The sequence below is a fragment of the Balaenoptera acutorostrata genome, chromosome 21, assembly GCF_949987535.1.
Source record: "Balaenoptera acutorostrata chromosome 21, mBalAcu1.1, whole genome shotgun sequence".
Classification (NCBI taxonomy): domain Eukaryota; kingdom Metazoa; phylum Chordata; class Mammalia; order Artiodactyla; family Balaenopteridae; genus Balaenoptera; species Balaenoptera acutorostrata.
This window is the reverse complement of record NC_080084.1, coordinates 26,503,307-26,525,516: the sequence shown is the minus strand read 5'-3', so window position 1 is coordinate 26,525,516 and position 22,210 is coordinate 26,503,307. Positions and strand designations below refer to the sequence as shown.

The 22,210-nt window shown below is 44.3% G+C and overlaps 1 protein-coding gene across 3 annotated transcripts in view; it reads right to left on the bottom strand.

Moving 5' to 3' along the window:
- The window catches only part of IRF2 (interferon regulatory factor 2), an 85,230-nt gene that overhangs the window by 38,620 nt on the left and 24,400 nt on the right, over positions 1-22,210 (bottom strand). For all 3 annotated transcript variants that reach the window (XM_057537279.1, XM_007177856.3, XM_007177857.2), the window contains one exon: positions 857-952. In XM_057537279.1, coding sequence (XP_057393262.1) covers positions 857-943 — 87 coding nt within the window. In that variant the 5' untranslated portion in view covers positions 944-952. The remainder of the gene's footprint in view (positions 1-856; positions 953-22,210) is intronic.

Sequence of the window (22,210 nt, the reverse complement as noted above, 5' to 3'; positions counted from 1 at the left end):
GCACGTGATACAAAGGTAAAGGCTGACCTGCTAAATTATTCATTGTGTCCTTAAGATTAAAAACGCAGGGCGGAGGTAGAAGAGGAAAAAGACATTTGCTCAGAAGAACTGCAATATTCCTGGTAGTGGGAGAGCAATCTCTCTCTTGGGCCATCTTAAAGAAAGCATGATGTATTCGTTGCTTTTCTAGATTATAACTAAGTGTTTTCAGGTGGTCTTTATTTTACATCCAAGGTCTTCCTGATTCCCCCCATGAGAGGCAGGATCAACTAAACTGAGAGTTTTCAGGTTGATAAAAGTAAGGAAGTATTTATGTATAGATAGGGGGTGTAAATGATGGAATACTGCTTTTTTAGGACACGTAGGCACACAAACAGGATTTCATGATAAAAATAAAACCATTTTTTAAGACAAAAACAAAACTTTTCTTTACATAAAGAATACTGAAAAGAAAATCAATATGCTCCATTCCCAACAGAAAGCGCTACAGGTTCCATGTCCTCTAATCCTCCAAAACCAGAAGCAAGAAAGAAATTTAGAGAAGAAAAAGGGTGAGAATTACTGAACAGAAATACAGCAAGAAGCTTCCCATCAACAGTCATCCACGGGACCAGAGCCTTACCTCGGGGTCGAGGCTACAGTCTGAGAGGATGATAAGTCTTCTTTGTATGATAATTTCATATTTTCACGATCCTTTTTGCTTGGTTGTTTTTTGTAAATAATAAGCATAATATTTTGAACACGAAGAACAGTTTCACTTGCGGTGATCCACAGGCACCGGCTTAGTAAGGATCTCTCTCACACAGATACACACACGCATGCGCATACAAGCAGACACGCGCACACACGCACTTACCTTGTTAAGCCACTTTAGCCCTGGTATCGTGTTTGAGTTGATCTGTTCTTCCAGCCACGGGCGCATGCGCATCCTCTCCACCGGCATGGTGCCCTTCTGCAGAAGAGAAGCACGACATCAGGCATTTCTGCTACTCACTGTCATGTCTGCACCGTGAAGTCTGACACCCTTGCCTGACCCTCTTCTATTTTCCTCTTCCTCAAAACCGCACAGCTTATGTGTACATGGGGGCAGGGGGGCTCTGAGAGCGTATCAGGGGCTTTGCCCTACAGCCCCCTGCCCCTGCTTGCGTGCGCTGCTCATTCCCCAGGGGCCGTCTCGGTGGGGCGGTGGTGCAGGCCACCCCTGCTCTCAGCTGAGAGGGTCCCATGACGCAGAAACTCAGCCAGTCACAGGGCCCGGACACCTAACGCTAGGCTGTGTTTACGGCAGGTACCTTCAGAGGACCAGGGTCTGACAAATACCTTTGGGTATTATCCTTCCAAGAGCCAAGGGTGGACAGAGTAACCAAGTCATTCCTTGAGGGTATCTGGGTTACAGACATGCGTCGAAGCCCCGGCATGGGCACTTCCAAGCGCTTACGGAATCAATTCACGCGGTTCCAAGGCTTTCACCCACTGGCCACCCCTCCTGATGTGGTCTGTCTCCCTGCAGAGTGCACCAGCCTCTAGCTCTGGCTTCAGCATCGCTTTGATGTGAAAGCATCTCTTATTTGGAGTGTTCCCTCAAGGGTCTTGCCTCACTGCCATCCGCCTCCTCTGACCTGGGGTCACCTTTCCTCCACCAGCCCACGTTAACACCTCTCTCCCCTCCTTCCAGCTGCATTTCTAGACAGTCCTTCCCTTGTCCACCTAAATATACCCAGAGCGGGATCACTAACACAGTGCTGTCTATCACTCGTCTTCAGCCTGTTTACACGGAAGTTTAAATTCGATGCAGGACTCAAAAGCAGAGACAATGGCGACCAAGCATCCATTCCACAGGACTTCGTGCACAGTGGGACATGATCCTCTTTTCAACCCTTGGCTGCCTCATCTTTCCTTTATCCATTTTCTCCTCCAAAAACGAGCTCTGAATATTCTATTCAGATGACTTCAGGCTGAGATGGTCAAAGTCTCAGTAACCTTCTCCTCCAGCTCACAGAGGCCTTCCCGTCTCCTCTACGTGCTGCCTGCAGCTCGCACCAGAGGGCAAGTGCCACTAGCGAGTCACCTGGGGCCCCGCCCTCTGCCTGTAGAGCCTAATTCAATTCTAGAACTAAATTCTAGCCCCTGCCTTTCCCTTGGACCTCTCCCCCACTTCTGACCGACTCGCCGTCTCAGACACGGCCTGCTCCTGCCTCTCTCCTCCTCTTTCCGGGCCTTGCCAATCCCCAGCCGTCCTCCAAGATGCAGCCTCCGCCCTCCTCCACCACAAGGCCTCCCCAGACACTCCAGCTGAAGGAATCCCTCCTCCATGCCCCACAATACCCACGGATCCTGTACTGCTCATTTGAAAATCAAACATTGCTTCAGGGCAGCTATTCCAATGTTGTCTTTATTCTTATCCAGCTCTTATCTTAAATGTAAACTTTTCGGCTGTGCTCAGCCTCTCTTCCTAACCAAAGTGTAAATTCGCTGGGAGTAGGAACTCTACCTCTTCTAGGTCTTTGGATAATCCTACAAAGCCTATATGCAGCCATCCCCCCAACCCCCCACCCCGAGACGTGCAATACAAGGACCAGGCCAGTTCTGAAGATCAGCCAAGGTGCGGTCACCACTGCAGGCTGGCCCCGTGCACTCATCTGGTGGCTTCAGGAGTGACAGGAACTGCAGGGACAGTCCAAAAGGACACGGAACGGCCACAGGGAGCCCCCAACACAGCTGCTCTGAGTGGGTCTCAAGTGGTTCCACTCACTCACTCTTTTATCCACCCAAAGATCATATGTCAAGAGCGATGTTCCAGGAATAGGAAGAAAGAAGACAGTCCCTGCCGTCTAGGGACTCCCAGTCTAGCGGGAGACAGGGGAGCAGATAATTCCCACAGCCCACAGAGCATCCTGTGCCCAGGATGATAAGGAGTTATGGAGAGTTCTGGGACCGTCAGGAAAGGCCGTCCACATTAGATCCACTGGGTGAGTGAGCCCTGTAAGGGCCCTGCCCAGTCAACCGGTCAGATCCTCCTTCTTGAGAAGATCTTAAGACACAGAAAGGGCGCAGCTAAGTCAGGGCAGTAAGGAGGGTAAAGGAGGAGCAGAAGTTAGAGTAGCTACGTAGTGACACGCGCCTCTGAGGGGACACGGTGACAAGCAGAACCGCAGTGGCTCAGGACCCTGCGGCCCCGCCTAAGCTCAGCAACACGGAAACACGCCTGCTTCCGATCCGTCATCATAATAACATATCCCTCCCCTATGTTTTCCACAGACAACCCATTTGGAAAAAATGGTCGCCTGAAATAGTTCAAAAAGCCTTCTGTCTTTAAAACTAAAGCCTATGTGGGGAGATACAGTCAATTTTCATTATTCGAGGACTCCATCCTTGCAAATGTACCTACTCACTAAATATATTTATAACACCCAAATCAATCCTCAGGGTGCTTTCCTGGCCCTTCACAGACATGCACAGAGAGGTGAAAATCTTGACTCATTCAATGCACACGCTCCCAACTAAGGTCAAACAGGTGACATTCTGCCTTCTTATTTCAGCTCTCACACTATAAATATGCATCCTTTTCACAGTCTATCTAGTGCAACATTTTCCACATTTTCCTGCTGTTTGTTGGTGATTTTGTCGTTTAAAATGGCCCAGAGAGTGGTCCGTCTGAAACGCGATCTAGCATTCCAAGCTGCGATGTGCCTTATGGAGAAAATACGTCCGTGAGATAAACTTCCTTCAGCTATGAGTTACGGTGTGTTGGCTTTGAGCGCAACGTTACTGAATCTACAATACGTATTAAATATGGAGCCTTTAAACAGAGACGCACATAAAACAAGATTATGTATCAATGGGTTGATGAAAATGTTGTGACCAAAGGCTCACAGGAGCCTAATGTCTTTAGAAGAAGGGGGAAATTTGGACACAGACACACACAGAGAGAACATCATGTGCAGACAAAGACACAGGGCAGATGGCCATGTGAAGACAGAGGCAGAGACCAGAGTGATGCAGCCACAAGCCAAGGACTGCCTGAAACCACCAGAAGCTGGAAGAGGCAAGGAACGATCCTCCCCTAGAGATCTGAGAGGGAGAACAGCCCTATACTTCAATTTGGTGCTTCCAGCTTCCAGAACTGTTAGAAAATACATTTCTGTTGTTTGAAGCCACACAGTTTTCGGTACTTTGCTATGACCGCCCTAGGAAACCAGTATAGAAGGTAAGATACTCTGAGTCAGAAAATAGGGCTCCTACCCCATCTACAGGTAAAAGGAAGGTGAGGAGGGTAGGCAGTGCAAAGGTCCTGGGGCAGGAGGACCAGCTGCAGAAGGCAACCAGCAATAGGTAGGATGCCAGAGACAGGCTGACCCTGCAGGCCTGGGAAACCATGTCTAGGATTTTGGTCATCAACCCAAGACTAAATAGAAAACTGGAGATTTATACCAATGATCAGTGTTGTATGATCAGTGTTGTTAATAGCAAAGATAAGAGCTGATTACAAAACCTAGACCAGTGCTTCACCAACGTTAACGCACATACAAATCTCAGTTCAGCAGGGTTTGGTGAGCCCTGGGATTCTCTATTTCTAACAAGCTCCTAGGTCCTTGGACCACACTGCGGAGCAAGGCTCCAGACTCAGCTGGCTCTTCCGCGACTCGCTACAAAGTCTGGTCATCCTGGCAGACAGGCCTCCTCTACTGGTCTCAGTGTGGCAGGTTCTGCTGCACCATCTACCCGTTGGCCCAGCCCCTATTTACATCCTGTGTGTTTCTAACAAGGATGCAGCTCAGCCAAACCTCAACATTTATCGCTCACCTAGCCAAAACACTATGGAAATCACACGTGTAAAAACTGTTCTAAATCAGTCATCAGGGCTGTCATTAATTACAAGCAGATTTTTAGGAAAAGCAAATATAGCAAATATCTGATCCAAGTAGGGAAAACTCTTTTATCAAGGGCTTCACTTATTTCAGGTTCTATGGTGTTGCTGTTTTTAACAGCTAGGACATCCCCGATGATACATAATGAAAGGTAACCCTTTTACCTGGAGGCACTTCCTCTGTCTTACTTGATTTTATAGACTGCTCCCCCGCCCCCTGCCACAAACACACTGAACAGGTAATGAATTACCAGTGGTCTTGCCATACAACCCAGAATAAAAAGGTTGCCATTTGACGTAGATTTCTCATGACTATCAGAGGTCGAGTATGCATCCTCTGGTGAAAGAAAGGAAAGGTAGAATTCTACATGCAGCTAGCACCAGAAACTCATGCCTATGTGGCATGTGTTTTCTAGCTTCTATCAGTGAAATTCAAGATGATAGACTGGTCTTCCTTCTTTAAGGCAAGTTTCCCATGGGCAGCAACACCCAGGCCAGTGTTGCCTGAACAGACCTGAAGAAGGCATGGAACTCGGTAGAGAAGACAAAGAGGTGCTATTTTTGCCAAGAGGACCAAAATACACCAGAAATTGGGACGCTCGTGTTCCAGTCCTGGCTTTGTCATTACCACTGTGCGTCCTTGGGCCAGTCACTCAATCTCTCTGGTGGATACTTTGATCATCTAGAAAAAGGAGAGGTTTCACAAAGATAATTTCTGAGGTTATCTGTGATTCTAGGAATCCGTTTGTAATATGAAGGCTCATAATCTGATTTATCTTTTTTGTAAGCGTCATTTCTTGTACACTGTGCTGTTTTTAAAAGTGAAATGCTTAAATTTATGGTTCTATAAACCTAAAATATGAAGCTTCTACCCTCAAGCCTGACTTTGGAAAATCAGCTATCCTTACATCTTTGAGATGTCGGGTTGGGATCATCTTCAAAACCATGGCATTGGCTACAGATCAATTCAGTACATGGCAAGTATTTAGAGTATTACTGGCACCAGGGCTGCTGCATAAAGGCACATGAGCTGTTCACTGTGACACACAGGACATAAATCGCATCCCCCATGAAGCTGACAATGCTAACTATGGTCCTGATTAGTGTTATTAACAGTGATCTTGAATTCTAACTTAGATAATTGAGGTTTGTGTCTTGGAATAGTAACAGCAATGGCTACTACTTACTGAGCACTTCCTATACGCCAGGCATGAAAACCAGGGTTTTCTGTGAGTTTCTCACTTCTCTTTTAACCCTAGGAGGTAGGGACTTTATTACCCCACATTTCAGATGAGGGGATAAGTTGGGGAACTGCCCAAAGGCAACCTGCTGGTCAGTAGGGGAGCCCAGACTCTCGTTCAGGTCTGTCTGCAATCCCCAGGCTCAGAAACCATAATGCCTGCCTTCCTCTCACTTCAGAAAGTATTCAGTTATGATGGTCTTTTAACTGTTCTACTTATGGAGATATTCCCAACTCCTCTCTGTTTTGCATACCACTGACATATCAATCATCCTAAAATACCACTTAAATCATGTTAGTGTTCTGTATTACAGACTTCTAAACATCTCTGCTAGATTTTAGATAATAAAATCCTTGGCTGACAGGGCGCTGCTTCTGGTAATGGCATGGTAGGTAATTCAGACCTAACTCTCCTGGTGAATAACTAAGAAACCTAAACAAAGTGTGTGTTTTTTGTTTTGTTTTTTTTAGCTGCATTGGGTCTTTGTTGCTGTGCGTGGGCTTTGTCTAGTTGAGGCGAGCGGGGGCTACTCTTCACTGTGGTGTGCGGGCTTCTCCTCGCGGTGGCTTCTCTTGTTGTGGAGCACGGGCTCTAGGTGTGTGGGCTTCAGTAGTTGTGGCACATGGGCTCATTAGTTGCGGCTTGTGGGCTCCAGAGCGCAGGCTCAGTAGTTGTGGCACATGGGCTTAGCTGCTCCGCGGCATGTGGGTTCTTCCTGGACCAGGGATCGAACCCATGTCCCCTGCATTGGCAGGCGGATTCTTAACCACTGCGCCACCAGGGAAGTCCCACAAAGTGTGTTTTTAAAAATATGTTTAGAAACATCAGAGAACTAAGATGGTAGTAAAGAATTAGGAGGGCAAGATCTGGGAGAAGAAAGAAACCCAGGATGCTAAGCCTGAAGTTTGGGGCAGCTCTTCTCCTAGCCTAGGGGAATCTGCTGAATCCAGAAGAGGAGGCTTTAGGGCATCAAAGCTGAGCAGAGCTGTTGACACACTCAGTGACTAGGGGGATAAGAATTTAAGATAAAGACCCAGCTAGGAAAAGGGAGTCCTGGAAACCTCCCCCTTTCCAAACACGCAAGCTTTGTAATGGATAAAACTAAATGGAAATAGACTAACCTCAAAGACTAAAGCCCAGCTTTGATTAATCTCAATCCTTGACCAAATTAAAATGATCTGGAACTACCAGAAGTTAATTTAAATCATATCTTGAGGAAAGATAACATTATCCTAAGATTCATATTCTCTCTGCTGTTTTTCAGATACAATGGCCAGCATTCAATCAATACAGCTAAGAATACGAGGCTAAAAGACAACAAAATAGAAAACCAAGGGAAGTAATGAACAATAGAAATGGACCAATAGTGATACATACACAGATTTTATACAGATATAACAAATATACACATACCAAATGTTTCCAGACATAATCTTTAAAACACCTATGCTTAATACATTCAAGGAAATAAAAGACAAGATGGAAAGTTTTTTCAGAGAACTGGAAACTACAGAATTTATAAACTATAAATTCTACAACTAAAGTATAAATAATTAAAATTAAGAACTCGATGGATGGGTTTACCAATAGATTAGACATCACTAGGGGAAAAAATAGTTAAACAGAAGACAGGTCAGAACGAAACAGACAGAATGAAGCACTGAGACAAAAAAGTGGAACATGTAAAAACAGACCTAAAATCCATAAAATCCATAGACTGGATTTTAGACCTAAAAATGTCTAAACATGGGTAGTTGGAAGTTCCACAAAGACAAGAGAAAGAATGAGGCAGGAGCAAAATTTGAAGAGACAGTGATCAATCACCATCTAACCACAGGTTTAATACTCACTACAGACCCCAAACTGACAACTATAAATAAAACCACACCTAGGCATACTGTAGTACACTTGATGAAAACCAAAAATATAGAGAAAAATCTTTAAAAAAGCCAGAGGAAAAACAGGCTCATGACCTTCAAAAACCAAAAACCACAAAACCCAGAAGGCTTACAGTGACTACTCAACAGAAACAATGGAAAACAGAAGACAATGGAAAGATGCCTTTAAAGCACCCAAAGAAAATAACTGCTATTTTAAAATGTTATATACAGTGAAAATTTCCTTCGGGAACAAAGAGGAAATAAAGGCATCTTCACTCAGAGGAAAACGTAGAGAATTTCTACCAGAAGCCCCACAGCGCACCAGTTCCCAGTTACAGCGTCACAGGAGATAAGTCACAACCGGGCAAGAGGGAAAGCAAAGGGATGGGAGCTAAGTTGCTAAGCACAGGGCCTAACTTTGAGGCTGTGTCACAGAAGCCAATCACAGCAGTGCTCAGTGCCATCTCTTCTGCAGCTGCATCATTTGTTTTAAACATGCCTGTGCAGGCTCCTGTCCCCTAATAGTTCTCCCCACATAGCCATGCGCCACCCCTCTTATCAACCTACATAAATGTTACCCTCCGAACAAAAGCCAGCTCAAGTCTATTTTCATCCATTAAACCTTCTCTCACAACTCTAACCACTGGACCCTATCCTCCTGTGGATGTGCTGCCTGCAGTACCCAGTCATCCAGTGTACCAACAAATATTTATTAAATACATGTTATTACAAGGAACTGTGCTAAGTGCTGTGGAGGATTCAAAGACGTGTAAGACAGGACAGCTACCCTCAAGGAATTAATAAATTACCTGGGGGCATGAGACATAAATCATATAAAGCTAACTAATAATACTATAATTATAATAATAAAAGACTGCAATAGAGATCTGAAGGCAGTATATGATTAATTGCCAACTAGGTGAACTCGTTCATAAATCATTATGAGATGGGTTTGTAAGCGAAAGCTTTACGGTAAAGGAAGAGCTTATGAGGTAGGGAGGAATCACTTAGGCAGAGAAAAGGCTGCAAGTCAAGTCAGACAAGGTAAAGGTTGGTATTAATGGCCGAAGCAGAACGGAGGAAGATGTCTTTGCTGATGTGGGCAGAGCAACTGATGTATGTACCACCATGGGGGAAGCTTCATAAGAGCCAGCCAGCGTGTGAGAAGCACGGACTGGGTAGTCTACATACATCATCACTAACCCTCACAACAGCCCTACTCAGTTAAATATTATTATCCTCATTCTAGAGATGAGGAAAAGTATGGCTTGAAAAGGTTAACTTGAAAAAAAAAAAGAAAAAAGTGTCTAAGTCACACAAGCCCCCAGATGGGGAACCAAGATTTGAGCCCATGTCTTTCTGGAGGGTCTCCAATGCCCAGCTAGACACTCAGCTTGTTTACAGGGGCTACTAAAAAGTTCTGAATGGCCTCGTTTCATCATGAACCAAACAGCACTCTATACAGGAACATGTGGAGGCAAGGAAGCCAGTAGCCAGAGCTACAGCTCTGTCCAGGATGGTGGCTATGGGAACACACAGGAAAAGAAAAACACACACACAAGTGGCAATACATTTGTAGGAATATAATAGCAATTTTTAGTGGTGATTTTTCCTGGATATGCAGTAATCCTTCCCAAAATATAAGTTCCTCTTACATAACATCCTACACTCCCCACACTGACTTTTTGTGTACCTTTTTGGAAAAATAAGAATTTCAGTTCAAAATTATGTGAATTGAGAGGAAGCTACAAGTTGAAAACTGAATATCACCACCACCACCACTATCATCATCATCATCATTCTCTTTATCCCTGTCACATTGGCTCAGGCCCTTACTAAGAATGAGATACCAATGCTTTTCATGCATTATTTCATTCCATCTTCAAACAATCTATATGAGGTATAGTATCTTATCTCCACCTCTACAGATGAGGAGATGAAGCTACTTCCCAAGATGCAGAGCTGTCAAGTGGTAAAGCTAAGATTCAAATCCAGATCTTCCTGACTGGAAGAATACGCCAGAAACCTCTAAAACAGTTTTTTTTCCAAACATCCAGTAGCAACCCATTAGAGAGTCAGGAAATCAATTTATTGGATTAAGATCCGAATTACAGAATGAAGATCAGCACTTTAGTTTTAATGTATGAGAATACAGACTAGAAACTATGAGAGCTCCCCAAATAAGCATAAGCATTGTTTCATTAAACTTTTGTTTCAATTTTATATTATTATACTGGTACTGTGGCCAAAAAAGTATAAAAAGCATCGTACTGTGCTAGACTGGTTCCCAGCTGTGTGTACAGATGTATGTGAGCATGTGGATGGTGGGGGAGGCAGAGGTCATGGTGGAAAGTAGAAAACGGAAGAGAAGGATACAGAAGAGAAGCAGCGGCAAACCCTTAACAGCGATAACTGACTCCCAGGAGACAGAAGTGAAATGTACAAGAGAAGTTCAACAGCATGTGCTTGGCAAGAAAATACCATGTTCAGAGCTAAGGTGAAAGGACTCTGTGCATTATGGAGGGGTTTTGAGACTTACCCATTTGGCTATACTTAATACTTCTCTGCCTACAATATTCAAATCACTCTACATACTCTGGTGGGACCGTAGGGCCAAGTCAACAATTAGCAGTCAGGAAATCAGAAAGACATTCAACATTTGGATGGAGCGCTTGACACAGAAAAAAGCTTGCCTCTCAGCATAATATTATCCACACCAATGCAAAACCAATTTTAAAGTTTTGTGAAACTTCAGGAGAGCTAGTAAGCAATGGAAATCAATTGTATGCTATCCATTCTATCACAGATATAATTTCATGCATTTACTGTTTTACTTTATTGAACGTTAAAAAGACACATGTCATAGATTCATTTAAGTATTTTAGTCTCTAGCCCAGTGTTTCTCAGCTTTTAAGCAATTCAACCATGAATTCTCCTATTATATAGATTTTTCAGGAACCCAACCTTGAATGATGTGGCAGGGTTGCTATAAATAGCTCAATATATCATAACCCAGTATGGCTCAGTATATCATAAGCATACTTTGCTATACTTTCTTTCCACCTATACCAGCATCCCAAAACTGCCTGTGCAACGTTATTACCTGGGGAATCAAAAAAAAAAAAAAAGCTTCCCTGGCCCCATCCTAGAACTACTGAATAAGAATCTCCAGGGCTTAAGAATCAGTTATTTTTTAATTATCCTCGGATAATTGTTATGCAGCTAAGTGTAGGTATCGCTGCCATTTAGTACCATTAGCCAATGGCCTTCCAGGTCTCGTATGTTTCATGAATATCTCCAGTTGAGTCATGGGAAAACAGGGAGGCCAATGGGGAATAGATTTCATCATAAATGGAATATAAATGCATACGAAATTAAAAGTCTAAATACTTCTAAATACCAAGAAACAGTTTCCCATACTGAGAATCATCCAAACTATAGATTTTGCATATTTGCCATACTACCCACAATTTTCTTATTAGGCATGTTTTCTATACCCTTTTAGAAGACATTACCATAGCTCCTTTACAAAAATTTCCCTGCCTCTGACCACAATCTACCCTGGTACCTGAAAGAGTATGATTTAGACTCTGAATCACAACCATAAGCTGACAGAGAAATTGACTTATGGCCTCCACACGTGTGCTCGAAAGACACCAAAATATCTCTGGCTTTCAGTACTGCAGGTGAGCCAACGGTCATTCTAAAAAACAGTTCTCAACGCAGCCTAAAGAGAACAGAAGTTCTCCACCCAGGGAGTAAGCCTTAGAAATATACGGCACACATTGCATCTGTGCATATGTGCACTTTTCCAAGAGAGGATCTATCCCTGCCCTTCAGGCTCCACTTCCCTGCTTCCTCTCCCTAGTATGTCCACTCTCTCGTCCCACTCTTCCCAAACACAGCTGCCCAACCACTTTACCACATATGGGTCTCTCCCTCTTGTTTGCTCCGGTGGCAAAAATTCTGGACTGGGCTGAATAGTACCCAGTCATAATAATAATAATACCATTATAGATTTATGGTTTATCACCTCACCGGAGCTTTCAAAAAGTCTCTGCAGGTCTTTTTTTTTTTTTTTGCTTCTCTCTCATCAGTGCTTCCTGTTCCCCATGGGAGCACTTTCAGATTTTTCCAACCTCACTTCCAGACTCATCAATCCCAGCAAATGATCTTGCCTCCAGCTCCAGAGAAAAAAACAGAGGTGGGCCACCACTCTTCTTTCTGAATGTCTGACTCCCTTCCTTCTTCAAACTTATCTGTGACCTCCTTTTGCCCTTCTTCAGGCCACTCCGCAACAGGGAATGTGGAAGGTTTAAGAGGAGAAATACTTTGTATGATCATCTTTGGGTCCATCCATGTTGCTGCAAGTGGCCTAGAGGTGCTCATACTGAGCGAAGTAAGTCAGACAGAGAAACACAAATATCATATGATATCACTTATATTGGATCTAAAAAAATGATACACATGAACTTATTTACAAATCATAAATAGACTCACAGACACAGAAAAGAAACTTATGGTTACCAAAGGGATAGTGGGGTGAGGGGAGATAAATTGGGAGTTTGGGATTAACATACACACACCACTGTATGTAAAACAGATAAACAACAAGGATTTCCTGTATAGCACAAGGAACTATATTCAATATCTTGTAATAACCTATAATGGAAAAGAATTTTTTTAAGTATATATATATATATATATATATATATATATATATATATATATATATGTAAGCTGAATCACTTTGCTGTACACCTGAAACTAACATGATATTGTAAACCAACTATACTTCAATTTTCAAAAACAGAGAGGAGAAATACTGAGATTGGTTTCAGGTCTTCTGAATTTGAGATGTCTTTGGGATAGCCCAAGAGACGTTGGATGGGCAATTAGATATCTGAGGCCAGAGCTCAGGAGAAAGGTCTTGCCTGGAAATAGTCAGGCACCCCTTTACAGACTGTTCAAATGCCATCTCTTCCACAAAGCCCACCCTGGCCAATTCACAACTGCCCTTGAATCCATAAAACACACTGCCTCTAACATACATCTTATGCTGCCTTATATTCTTTGCTGCAATTTTATGTGCCTTTCTCCACTGAAACAAACCTCTGTTAACATTGCTACATATGTTAACATGTAGAACTAGTCAGCCTTGCACTATGCACCCAGCAGGTAGCCAATAAATGCAGACCAGCCCCATCCAGCGATACTGGACATGTTCTGTATGCACACAGCTCAGCAAGGTAGCCACTGGCCACACACTGCTACCCAACACCCGAGATGTGGCTGGTGTGAATGGGGAACCATTTGTTCCCAAAGATAGACACACAGTTTCAAGGCCGGTTCTAGTCTTTCCAAATCACAGTGAGTGGTCCAGTGTTACGTAAAAACAAAGTATCTTCAGAAGACACCCCTGTGGGGTTCCTGAAAAGGCAAGTTACCCACCTGAAACTGCACTCTTCTGAGTTCTTAGTCAGGCCAGTTTGAAAAGGCCTGACTCACCCTTGGCAAGCTGAATTAACTTTGGGAAGCCAGCCTGATGTTAAGTGGGGGAGCTTCTGTGTAAGCCATCCTTATCACCGCCTAGACCTGCGAGCCCTGGAAAACAGGGATTGCCCAGAGTATCCCATGCCACACCACCGTGACACTAACACTAGATAACAAGGATGAAGTGTCAGGCAAGTTCTAAGCTGGTCAGGGGTATTACTTCACTTGATTCACAGCAACCTTGTAAGGTAGGTACTACTAAAATCCCCATTTGATAGATGAAGAAACTGAGGCACATAAAGTTAAGCAACTTGTCCAAGCTCACAGAAGGTGGTAGAGCTCAGATTTAAACAGGAGTCTTAGGCCCTTACTTAGCCTGTGGACTATTGAGGCCAAACTGGGGACCACATAAAGGGGCATTGAGAGCCCAGTGCCTCCCAGTCTGACCCAGCACCCACCCTAGGAGCTCAGGCTGCACTCGCCGGGCCTAAAGAATAGAAAGCAGCGTCCCAACCTGGTTACCCAGTCCACCCCCTTCAATGCACACTTCCTGCCCCTTTTAGTACCTTCCTGGCTGGTGGAAATCAGCAAGACGCACTGCATATCCTGTCCAGCTGGAGCTTTATTTTTGTAATTGGTACTAGGAAAACAGTATTTCTCTACTCCCATACTCCAAAATAAAAATATTTTTCCACTCTCCACCCCTTTACCTCCATCCCCTCTTTAGGAAGCAACAGGAAAGAATTAGAGTTTTTTTTTTTAAACTTGAGTCACTGGGTGTATTCTCCAGTTGTTTCATTTTAGTCTCTGCCTCTGCCATAAAACAGAGTCACCTGGCTCCAGCACTGGCCACCTGGGTCCTAGAGGGGTCTTATGAAACCAGGCAAGGAGGAAAGTGCACCCTGCCCGGCTCTGCCTATTACTGATTAACCTGGAGAACTATTTCAGGAACACAAATAAACCCCATGGAAGCCATGGTCTACCATCTCAGAGTTAATTTCACAGGAACACTCTTGTAAGGTACTGAAAACCAATAAAGTGCTAGGCATTATGGGTATTTGTCAATTTCCACACCCTTCCGTGTGTATGAAGAGCAATCGCTTGCCTGTGAGGCCTTTTTTCTTCTCCCTCATTTTTAGTGTCAGGACCTCTGAAAAGTGCCAAACCCCCAGTCCACAAATTCCACTCCAACCAGCTTCAATCTCTCAGCGCCACTGTGTCCTACACGCTCTATACCAGCTCCCTTCTCTCTTGGAATTCAGGGGCCAGTTTTAAATCTACCCTTCCAAAAAAGCTTTCCCTGACCAATGCAGATTCAACTATTACCACAAGGATCATTTTGTTCACACTGATATGACAGCCCCAAGACATATCTAGATATTAATGATAATCGATCTTGTCTGACTCAGCTAATTAATTTGACCTGGAACTTCTGAATAAGTGATTAGATCTCCACAGGGCCTAGCACTGTCCTTATTTAACTTGGTGGCCAAGATGCAGGACATCATTGGAGGTCTGACTGCCACTGTGACTCTGGGACAGCAGGTCATCCACAGGTAGGTGGAGACTAGGGATGGCCTCGGCAGCTCCTGTGTCCACCACAGCTGGGCAAGGAGTGAGTCTGTGGCTACTGCCACCTCTTTATCACCATACCTTATGTGAGACGAGGACTGGGTAGTTGTGCCCTTAAATGAGAAATCGATGTGCTATTCCCCTAAAACTTCAGAAATTCCTTAGTCTCTGCCACTATCTCCAATCCTGTAGGAGCCGTCCAGGTCTGGCAGTATCTCCATTGGTAACTAAGGCCACTCCCCAGGGCAATGCTTCAGGAACCAAATGCAGAGGGTAGCAGAACCCAAGATCCTTATGCCTCGGTTTTCTCATCTGTAAAATGGGGATAATTGCCTTAGGGTTTGTGGCAATGCTTAAATAAGACATGCAAAGTGCCCAGTCTACTATCTCGCCCTCAGAATGGGAGAAAATATTTGCAAATGAAGCAACTGACAAAGGACTAATCTCCAAAATTTACAAGCAGCTCATGCAGCTCAATATCAAAAAAACAAACAACCCAATCCAAAAATGGGCAGAAGACCTAAATAGACATTTCTGCAAAGAAGGTATACAGACTGCCAACAAACACATGAAAGGATGCTCAACATCACTAATCATTAGAGAAATGCAAATCGAAACTACAATGAGGTATCACCTCACACCAGTCAGAATGGCCATCATCAAAAAATCTACAAACGATAAATGCTGGAGAGGGTGTGGAGAAAAGGGAACCCTCTTGCACTGTTGGTGGGAATGTAAATTGATACAGCCACTATGGAGAACAGTATGAAGTTTCCTTAAAAAACTAGAAATAGAACTACCATACAACCCAGCAATCCTACTACTGGGCATATATCCTGAGAAAACCATAATTCAAAAAGAGTCATGTACCACAATGTTCATTGCAGCTCTATTTACAATAGCCAGGACATGGAAGCAACCTAAGTGTCCATCGACAGATGAATGGATAAAGAAGATGTGGCACATATATACAATGGAATATTACTCAGCCATAAAAAGAAACAAAATTGAGTTATTTGTAGTGAGGTGGATGGACCTAGAGTCTGTCATACACAGTGAAGTCAGAAAGAGAAAAACAAATACCGTATATGCTAACACATATATATGGAATCTAAAAAAAAAAAAAAGGTTATGTCCTAGGGGCAGGACAGGAATAATGACGCAGATGTAGAGAATGGACTTGAGGACACGGGGAGGGGGAATGGTAAGCTGGGATGAAGTGAGAGAGTGGCATGGACTAATATACACTACCAAATGTAAAATAGATAGCTAGTGGGAAGCAGCCGCATAGCACAGGGAGATCAGCTCCGTGCTTTGTGTCCACCTAGAGGGTTGGGATAGGGAGGGTGGGAGGGAGGGAGATGCAAGAGGGAGGAGATATGGGGATATATGTATATGTATAGCTGATTCACTTTGTTGTAAAGCAGAAACGAACACACCATTGTAAAGCAATTATACTCCAATAAAGATGTTTAAAAAAAAATAGTGGATATTTAATAATAGTTTCTGCAGACACAAATTTAAGGTCAAGGATGTTTGATGGAGCATTATTTACAGTAGCAAAAATTTTAAGTTGACCCAAATATCAGACAGTAGGAAGATGGTTAAATAAAACGTGGTAGACTCAAATAATGGAATATTGTAACTATGGAAGAATATTTCATTGGCATGGGAAAATGCTCAGAATATATATGTTGATATAGTTAATAAACATAATTATATATTCTATGTATGTATTTTTATATATTCTATACAAGTAATATATAAGTTAATATAGCTCAGAATATAATACAAGGTAATAAGTGAAAAGAAGCAGTGAGTGGGGTCGGTTTTTAGGCATCGGGGCAGTCAACTTCTAGGGCAAGCTGGGCGGTGGTGGCTTCCCCAGGCTGCTGGGTCCCAGCACGGACAGTGCTCCCTTCTCGGCCAGTGCTGATGACAGTCAGGGCTCACCCTTCCCAAGTGCTCCAGCGATTCTTCAGAGACAGCCGGCAGCACCGCCTAGTACGGGACTGACAAGGGGCACCAAGACACTGTTGTTTGGAACTGGGCAGCTAGGGGACAGGAGGTCGGGGAGGGGGCACCCCAACCCCAGGCAGCACCATATCAAGTTTCCTGAACAGTTAGAGTAACGGGCTGCGATGCTTTCCAGCAAAGGTATCTTGAGGGGTGCAGTCCCCGTGGGGACTTGTAAAGTCCCACGACATGACAATGAGTGCCATCCTGTGCTCTCTCCAAGTCCTGCATTTTCCAAGAGTCCTGATGTCAGCAGAGCACCCTAATTTTAGCTTAGAAAATAAGAATATGGCAACAGAGAACATTCTTCTCGAAACTACTAAGAGAGTTCCTTCTACCCTTCTTTCCTCCCTCCCTCCCTTTATGAACGATATAGTCCAAAAGCACATTAGGTGGAACTGAGCAAAGCAGAGGCAATGGATTGAATGGTGTTCCCCCAAATTTATGTCCACCTGGAAACTGTGAATGTGACCTTATTTGGAAATAGGGTCTCTGTAGATGTAATCAAGTTACAATGAGGTCATACTGCCTTAGGACAGGCCCTAAATCCAATATGACCGATGTCCTTACAAGAAGAGGGAAATTTGGACAAAGGCCCACAGACAGGGGAGAAGTGATATGAAGACAGAGATAGAGATTGGACTGATTGAAGATTCGAGTGATGCGTCTACAAGTCAAGGATTGCCAGCAACCACCAGAGTCAAGGAGAAACTTCTCCCCATGGAGCAGATTTGTGCTTAGAGCCCCAGAAAGAACCAAATCCTGCTGACAGCTTGTCTTAGGACTTCTGGCCTACAGAACTGTGAGACAATAAACTCCTGTTGTTTAAGCCACCCAGTTTGTTGGTACTTATGGCTGCCCTAAGAGACTTAATATGGTAGACATTAGGGAAGCAGGGCAGAAGCATCCCAGTGTGGAGTATTGGCATAAAGAGGTGGGTAGGAGGAGGCCTGGAGTGCTGAAGCCCACGTGTGGCAGTGAGGATGGATGCAGGAGGGAGAAGCAGCCCAGAGCGGGGTTCAGGGCCCAAGCAGAAGGAAGGGTCTCCTGTACAGGAGGGCAGCAGTCTAGCCCAAAGTACAGGAACCCACAGAGTGAAGTGAGGTGGGGCAGCCGTGGGAACATGAGATCAGAAACATCCAGGCAGTTGAGTAGATTAACTAATACATTAAGGATAATGGGACCCAGGTTTCTCACTATGGGAGAAGGAAGTTCAAATACAGAAAGAAAATGAGACTAACCCTGGGTGTTGCATTAGAATAGGACTGAATTCACGGTTTTTCATATATCTCCATAAATACAGAAATAAATATAGATGTAAATAGTAAGTGTATGTGTAAGTATACATATAAACAGTACAAATATTCCCTCACGCGCTCCACTAAGAGGGTCTGGGGACAGCAATACGCCAATGGTGATGAGCACATGTAATGCCCAAGTCTTAGTTTCTAAATACCATTCTCCACTAAAAGGAATCAGGGCTTCTTGGGAAAATGGCTGATTCCAGGGCTAGAGCAGGGAAAGCAAAAGATGAGCCTGAACCATCTTGGGGGCCAGAAAGTAAGGAATTGATCAAAGAACCCTGGGAACACATCAAAAGAACATAGCAGCCAACCTGAAGGGGCTCCCACTGGCCAAATGTGAGACAATCTGAGCATCAAAATAATGATAAAATTGTGTTATAGTCCATTGAACAAAGTAGGGATCTACGGAAAAACTAAATAGGGAGAAGAGGAAGCTTTTCCACAAGGTGCAGTGCCTGCCATGGAAAGACGCTGGAACTAGATCACCACCTGGCAGCGATCCAAGTAGTAATTATTCAGTTAAGAAACATCACGGGGGCTTCCCTGGTGGCTCAGTGGTTAAGAATCCGCCTGCCAAGGCAGGGGACACAGGTTCGAGCCCTGGTCTGGGAAGATCCCACATGCCGCGGAGCAACTAAGCCCGTGCGCCACAACTACTGAACCTGCGCTCTCGAGCCCGCGAGCCACAACTACTGAGCCCGTGTGCCACAACTACTGAAGCCCACGTGCCTAGAGCCCATGCCCCACAACAAGAGAAGCCACTGCAATGAGAAGCCAGCACACCGCAACCAAGAGTAGCCCCCACTCGCTGAAACTAGGAAAAGCCCTCGTGCAGCAACGAAGACCCAACGCAGCCAAAAATAAATAAATAAATTTATTAAAAAAACATCACGGATGTTAAAACCAGTGGGTGAAACGTTGATGAGAAAAGGACACCTACATAGTCTCAAAGCACCTCCCACAAAATATTTTTTATTACAAAGGGGAAAAGAGTAACTTTACAACGGAGAAGCCTGACAGATACCTCTGTACTCAAACGATCAAATGAACATCACCAATAAAGGAACAAGTCAAAGACATACACCACCTGAGAGGAGGCAACAAAAAGAACAGAGCATCATGTCTGAAATATCCTTGCAGAAAATGCATAATCTGAATCTAACCATAAGGAAACCACCAACAAACTCAAACTGAAAGACATTCTATGAGATAACTGGCTTATAATCCTCAAAAATGTCAAATTCATGGACGTTAAGGAAAGGTGACAACGGCATGACACCTCAGCCTGGATGGGATTTTTTTTTTGCTACGCGGGACATTATTGAGACAACTGGCAAACCTGAATGGGGTCTGTGGGTTAGACGGTCCTCATGTCAATTGCCTGATTCTGACGGTCACGTGGAGTGTGCCCTTGTCTGCAGGACAGACACGCTCAAGGATTCAGGAGTGATGGTACTTCAGGTTGGCGAGTTACTCTCCAGAGGTTCAGCAAAAAAAAAAAAATTCTTTACAAATATTTTTGCAACTTTCGTAGAAGTCTTAAACTAGTTGCAAAGAAAAAGACCTGGCACAAAAGACAATAGCGAAGCATTCAAGTGATTTACAGTCCAGAGGGAGAAACGACAGCATTTCTGCAAATACGACAAAGTCTAGCAAATTCCCCCTGTGGTGCTTAAATTAAACTGTTGATAGTTTTTTCTTAATCCAGGCACGGCGACTGTATTAAGTACACGCATCAATCACTTTATGCGTCCATCCATATGGGGCCGCGCAATCAAACGGCAATGATGTGAACAAGGAACCTTGAAGCTTCATTTCCTGGGGAAGATGGTCCACAAGTCATTTAAAGTGTCGGGTGTGTAGAAAACAAAAAGTGAGATGACCCAAAAGCCCACCTGCATATTTTATTTTACTTTTTAAAATAAATTATTTATTTTTGGCCGCATTGGGTCTTTGTTGCTGGGCGCGGGCTTTCTCTAGCTGCGGCGAGCGGGAGCTACTCTTCGTTGCGGTGCGCGGGCTTCTCATTGCGGTGGCTTCTCTTGTTGCGGAGCACGGGCTCTAGGCGCGCAGGCTTCCGTAGTTGTGGCTCGCGGGCTCTAGAGCGCAGGCTCAGTAGTTGTGGCTCGCGGGCTTAGCTGCTCCGCGGCATGTGGGATCTTCCCGGACCAGGGCTCAAACCCGTGTCCCCTGCATTGGCAGGCGGATCCTTAACCACTGCGCCACCAGGGAAGTCCCCCGCCTGCATATTTTAGAGAAGGCTCTCAGATTTCAGCATCAAAGATTTACCTCCAGTTAAACTTCTGAACTAATATTTACATGAAGTTATTTAGATTCTAAAACATGAGGTTGGCTTCCAAGTGACACTGCTTCACCTCGTAGGTTAAGTTAGCAGTGGAAGAAAGAAGTCATAAGCACCGGTCCCTGGGCTGCCAGTGACGCAGAGTTTAGATATTCAGTCCTCAGAGGCCCCAGCCACAGGATTCTCTGTAGGGCATTTCAGGCCAGTCTGAGTTGTCACCAGAGCCCCCGAAGCTGGCATTCCTGGCATAGTTTCATTTTCTTTCATGACAATAGTTCCGGATCCCACAGCTTTTCCACCACTTGGCTCAAGAAAAGCCCACCATGAGTAAGGGTTTTGCTTTTTGTTTCTTTTTTTTTTTCCTTTCTTTCTTTTTTTTTTAAACAGATCTTTATTGGCATATAATTGCTTCACAATACTGTGTTAATTTCTGTTGTACAACAAAGTGAATCAGCTATCTGCATACATATGTCCCCATATCCCCTCCCTCTCATCCTCCCTATCCCACCCCTCTAGGTCATTGCAAAGCACCGAGCTGATCTCCGTGTGCTACGCTGCTGCTTCCCACTAGCTATTTTACATTCGGTAGTGTATATATGTCGATGCTACTCTCACTTCACCCCAGCTTCCCCCTCCCACCCCGTGTCCTCAAGTCCACTCTCAATGTCTACATCTTTATTCCTGCCCTGCAACTAGGTTCATCAGTACCATTTTTTTTTTTTTTTAGATTCCATATATATGCGTTAGTATATAGTATTGGTTTTTCTCTTTCTGACTTACTTCACTCTGTATGACAGACTCTAGGTCCATCCACCTCACTACAAATAACTCAATTTTGTTTCTTTTTATGGCTGAATAATACTCCGTTGTATATATGCACCACATCTTTATCCAATCATCTGTCGATGGACATTTAGGTTGCTTCCATGTCCTGGCTATTGTAAATAGTGCTGCAATGAGCATTGTGGTACATGCTTTTTTTTTTTTTTTTTTGAATTTTTGAATTTTATTTTATTGCTTTTTGTTTCTTATTTACAACTCTTCCTCAACTTGGGGAAAACAGAAGCCTGAATAACCTGCAGTTCTACTTGCTCTCACTTGGCTGATCATTTCAGTAACCGCGCTGGCCTCCAAGTAACAAGCAGAGCCACGTATTTACTGTTTCCCAAGAGAGTAACTATAACACTGTAAGAATAGAGAGTGAAACCAGCGGGTCCAGAACAATTCCTTCCTTCAGCAAAGCCGGCACCAAGCAGCCATTCTGACGGCCCCCCACCACCTCCCAACCCCGGTCTGCTATCTGCCAGGCAGCCAGAACGCTCTCGTAAAAGCATAAACATGATCTGCTTAAAGCCCACTGTTGTCACCCACACTGGCTCCAGCTTCCCCTCCTTCCGCTGGCCTTACTCCCTGACCCTCCGGCCAGCAGGGCAGCCCAAGGCCTCTGTACCTGCCATCCTCAAGGGCATTCCCTTTCACTGGCTGACTCACACTGTTCAAGTCTTAGCTTCAAAAGCACGTCACTGGCAGGCCAG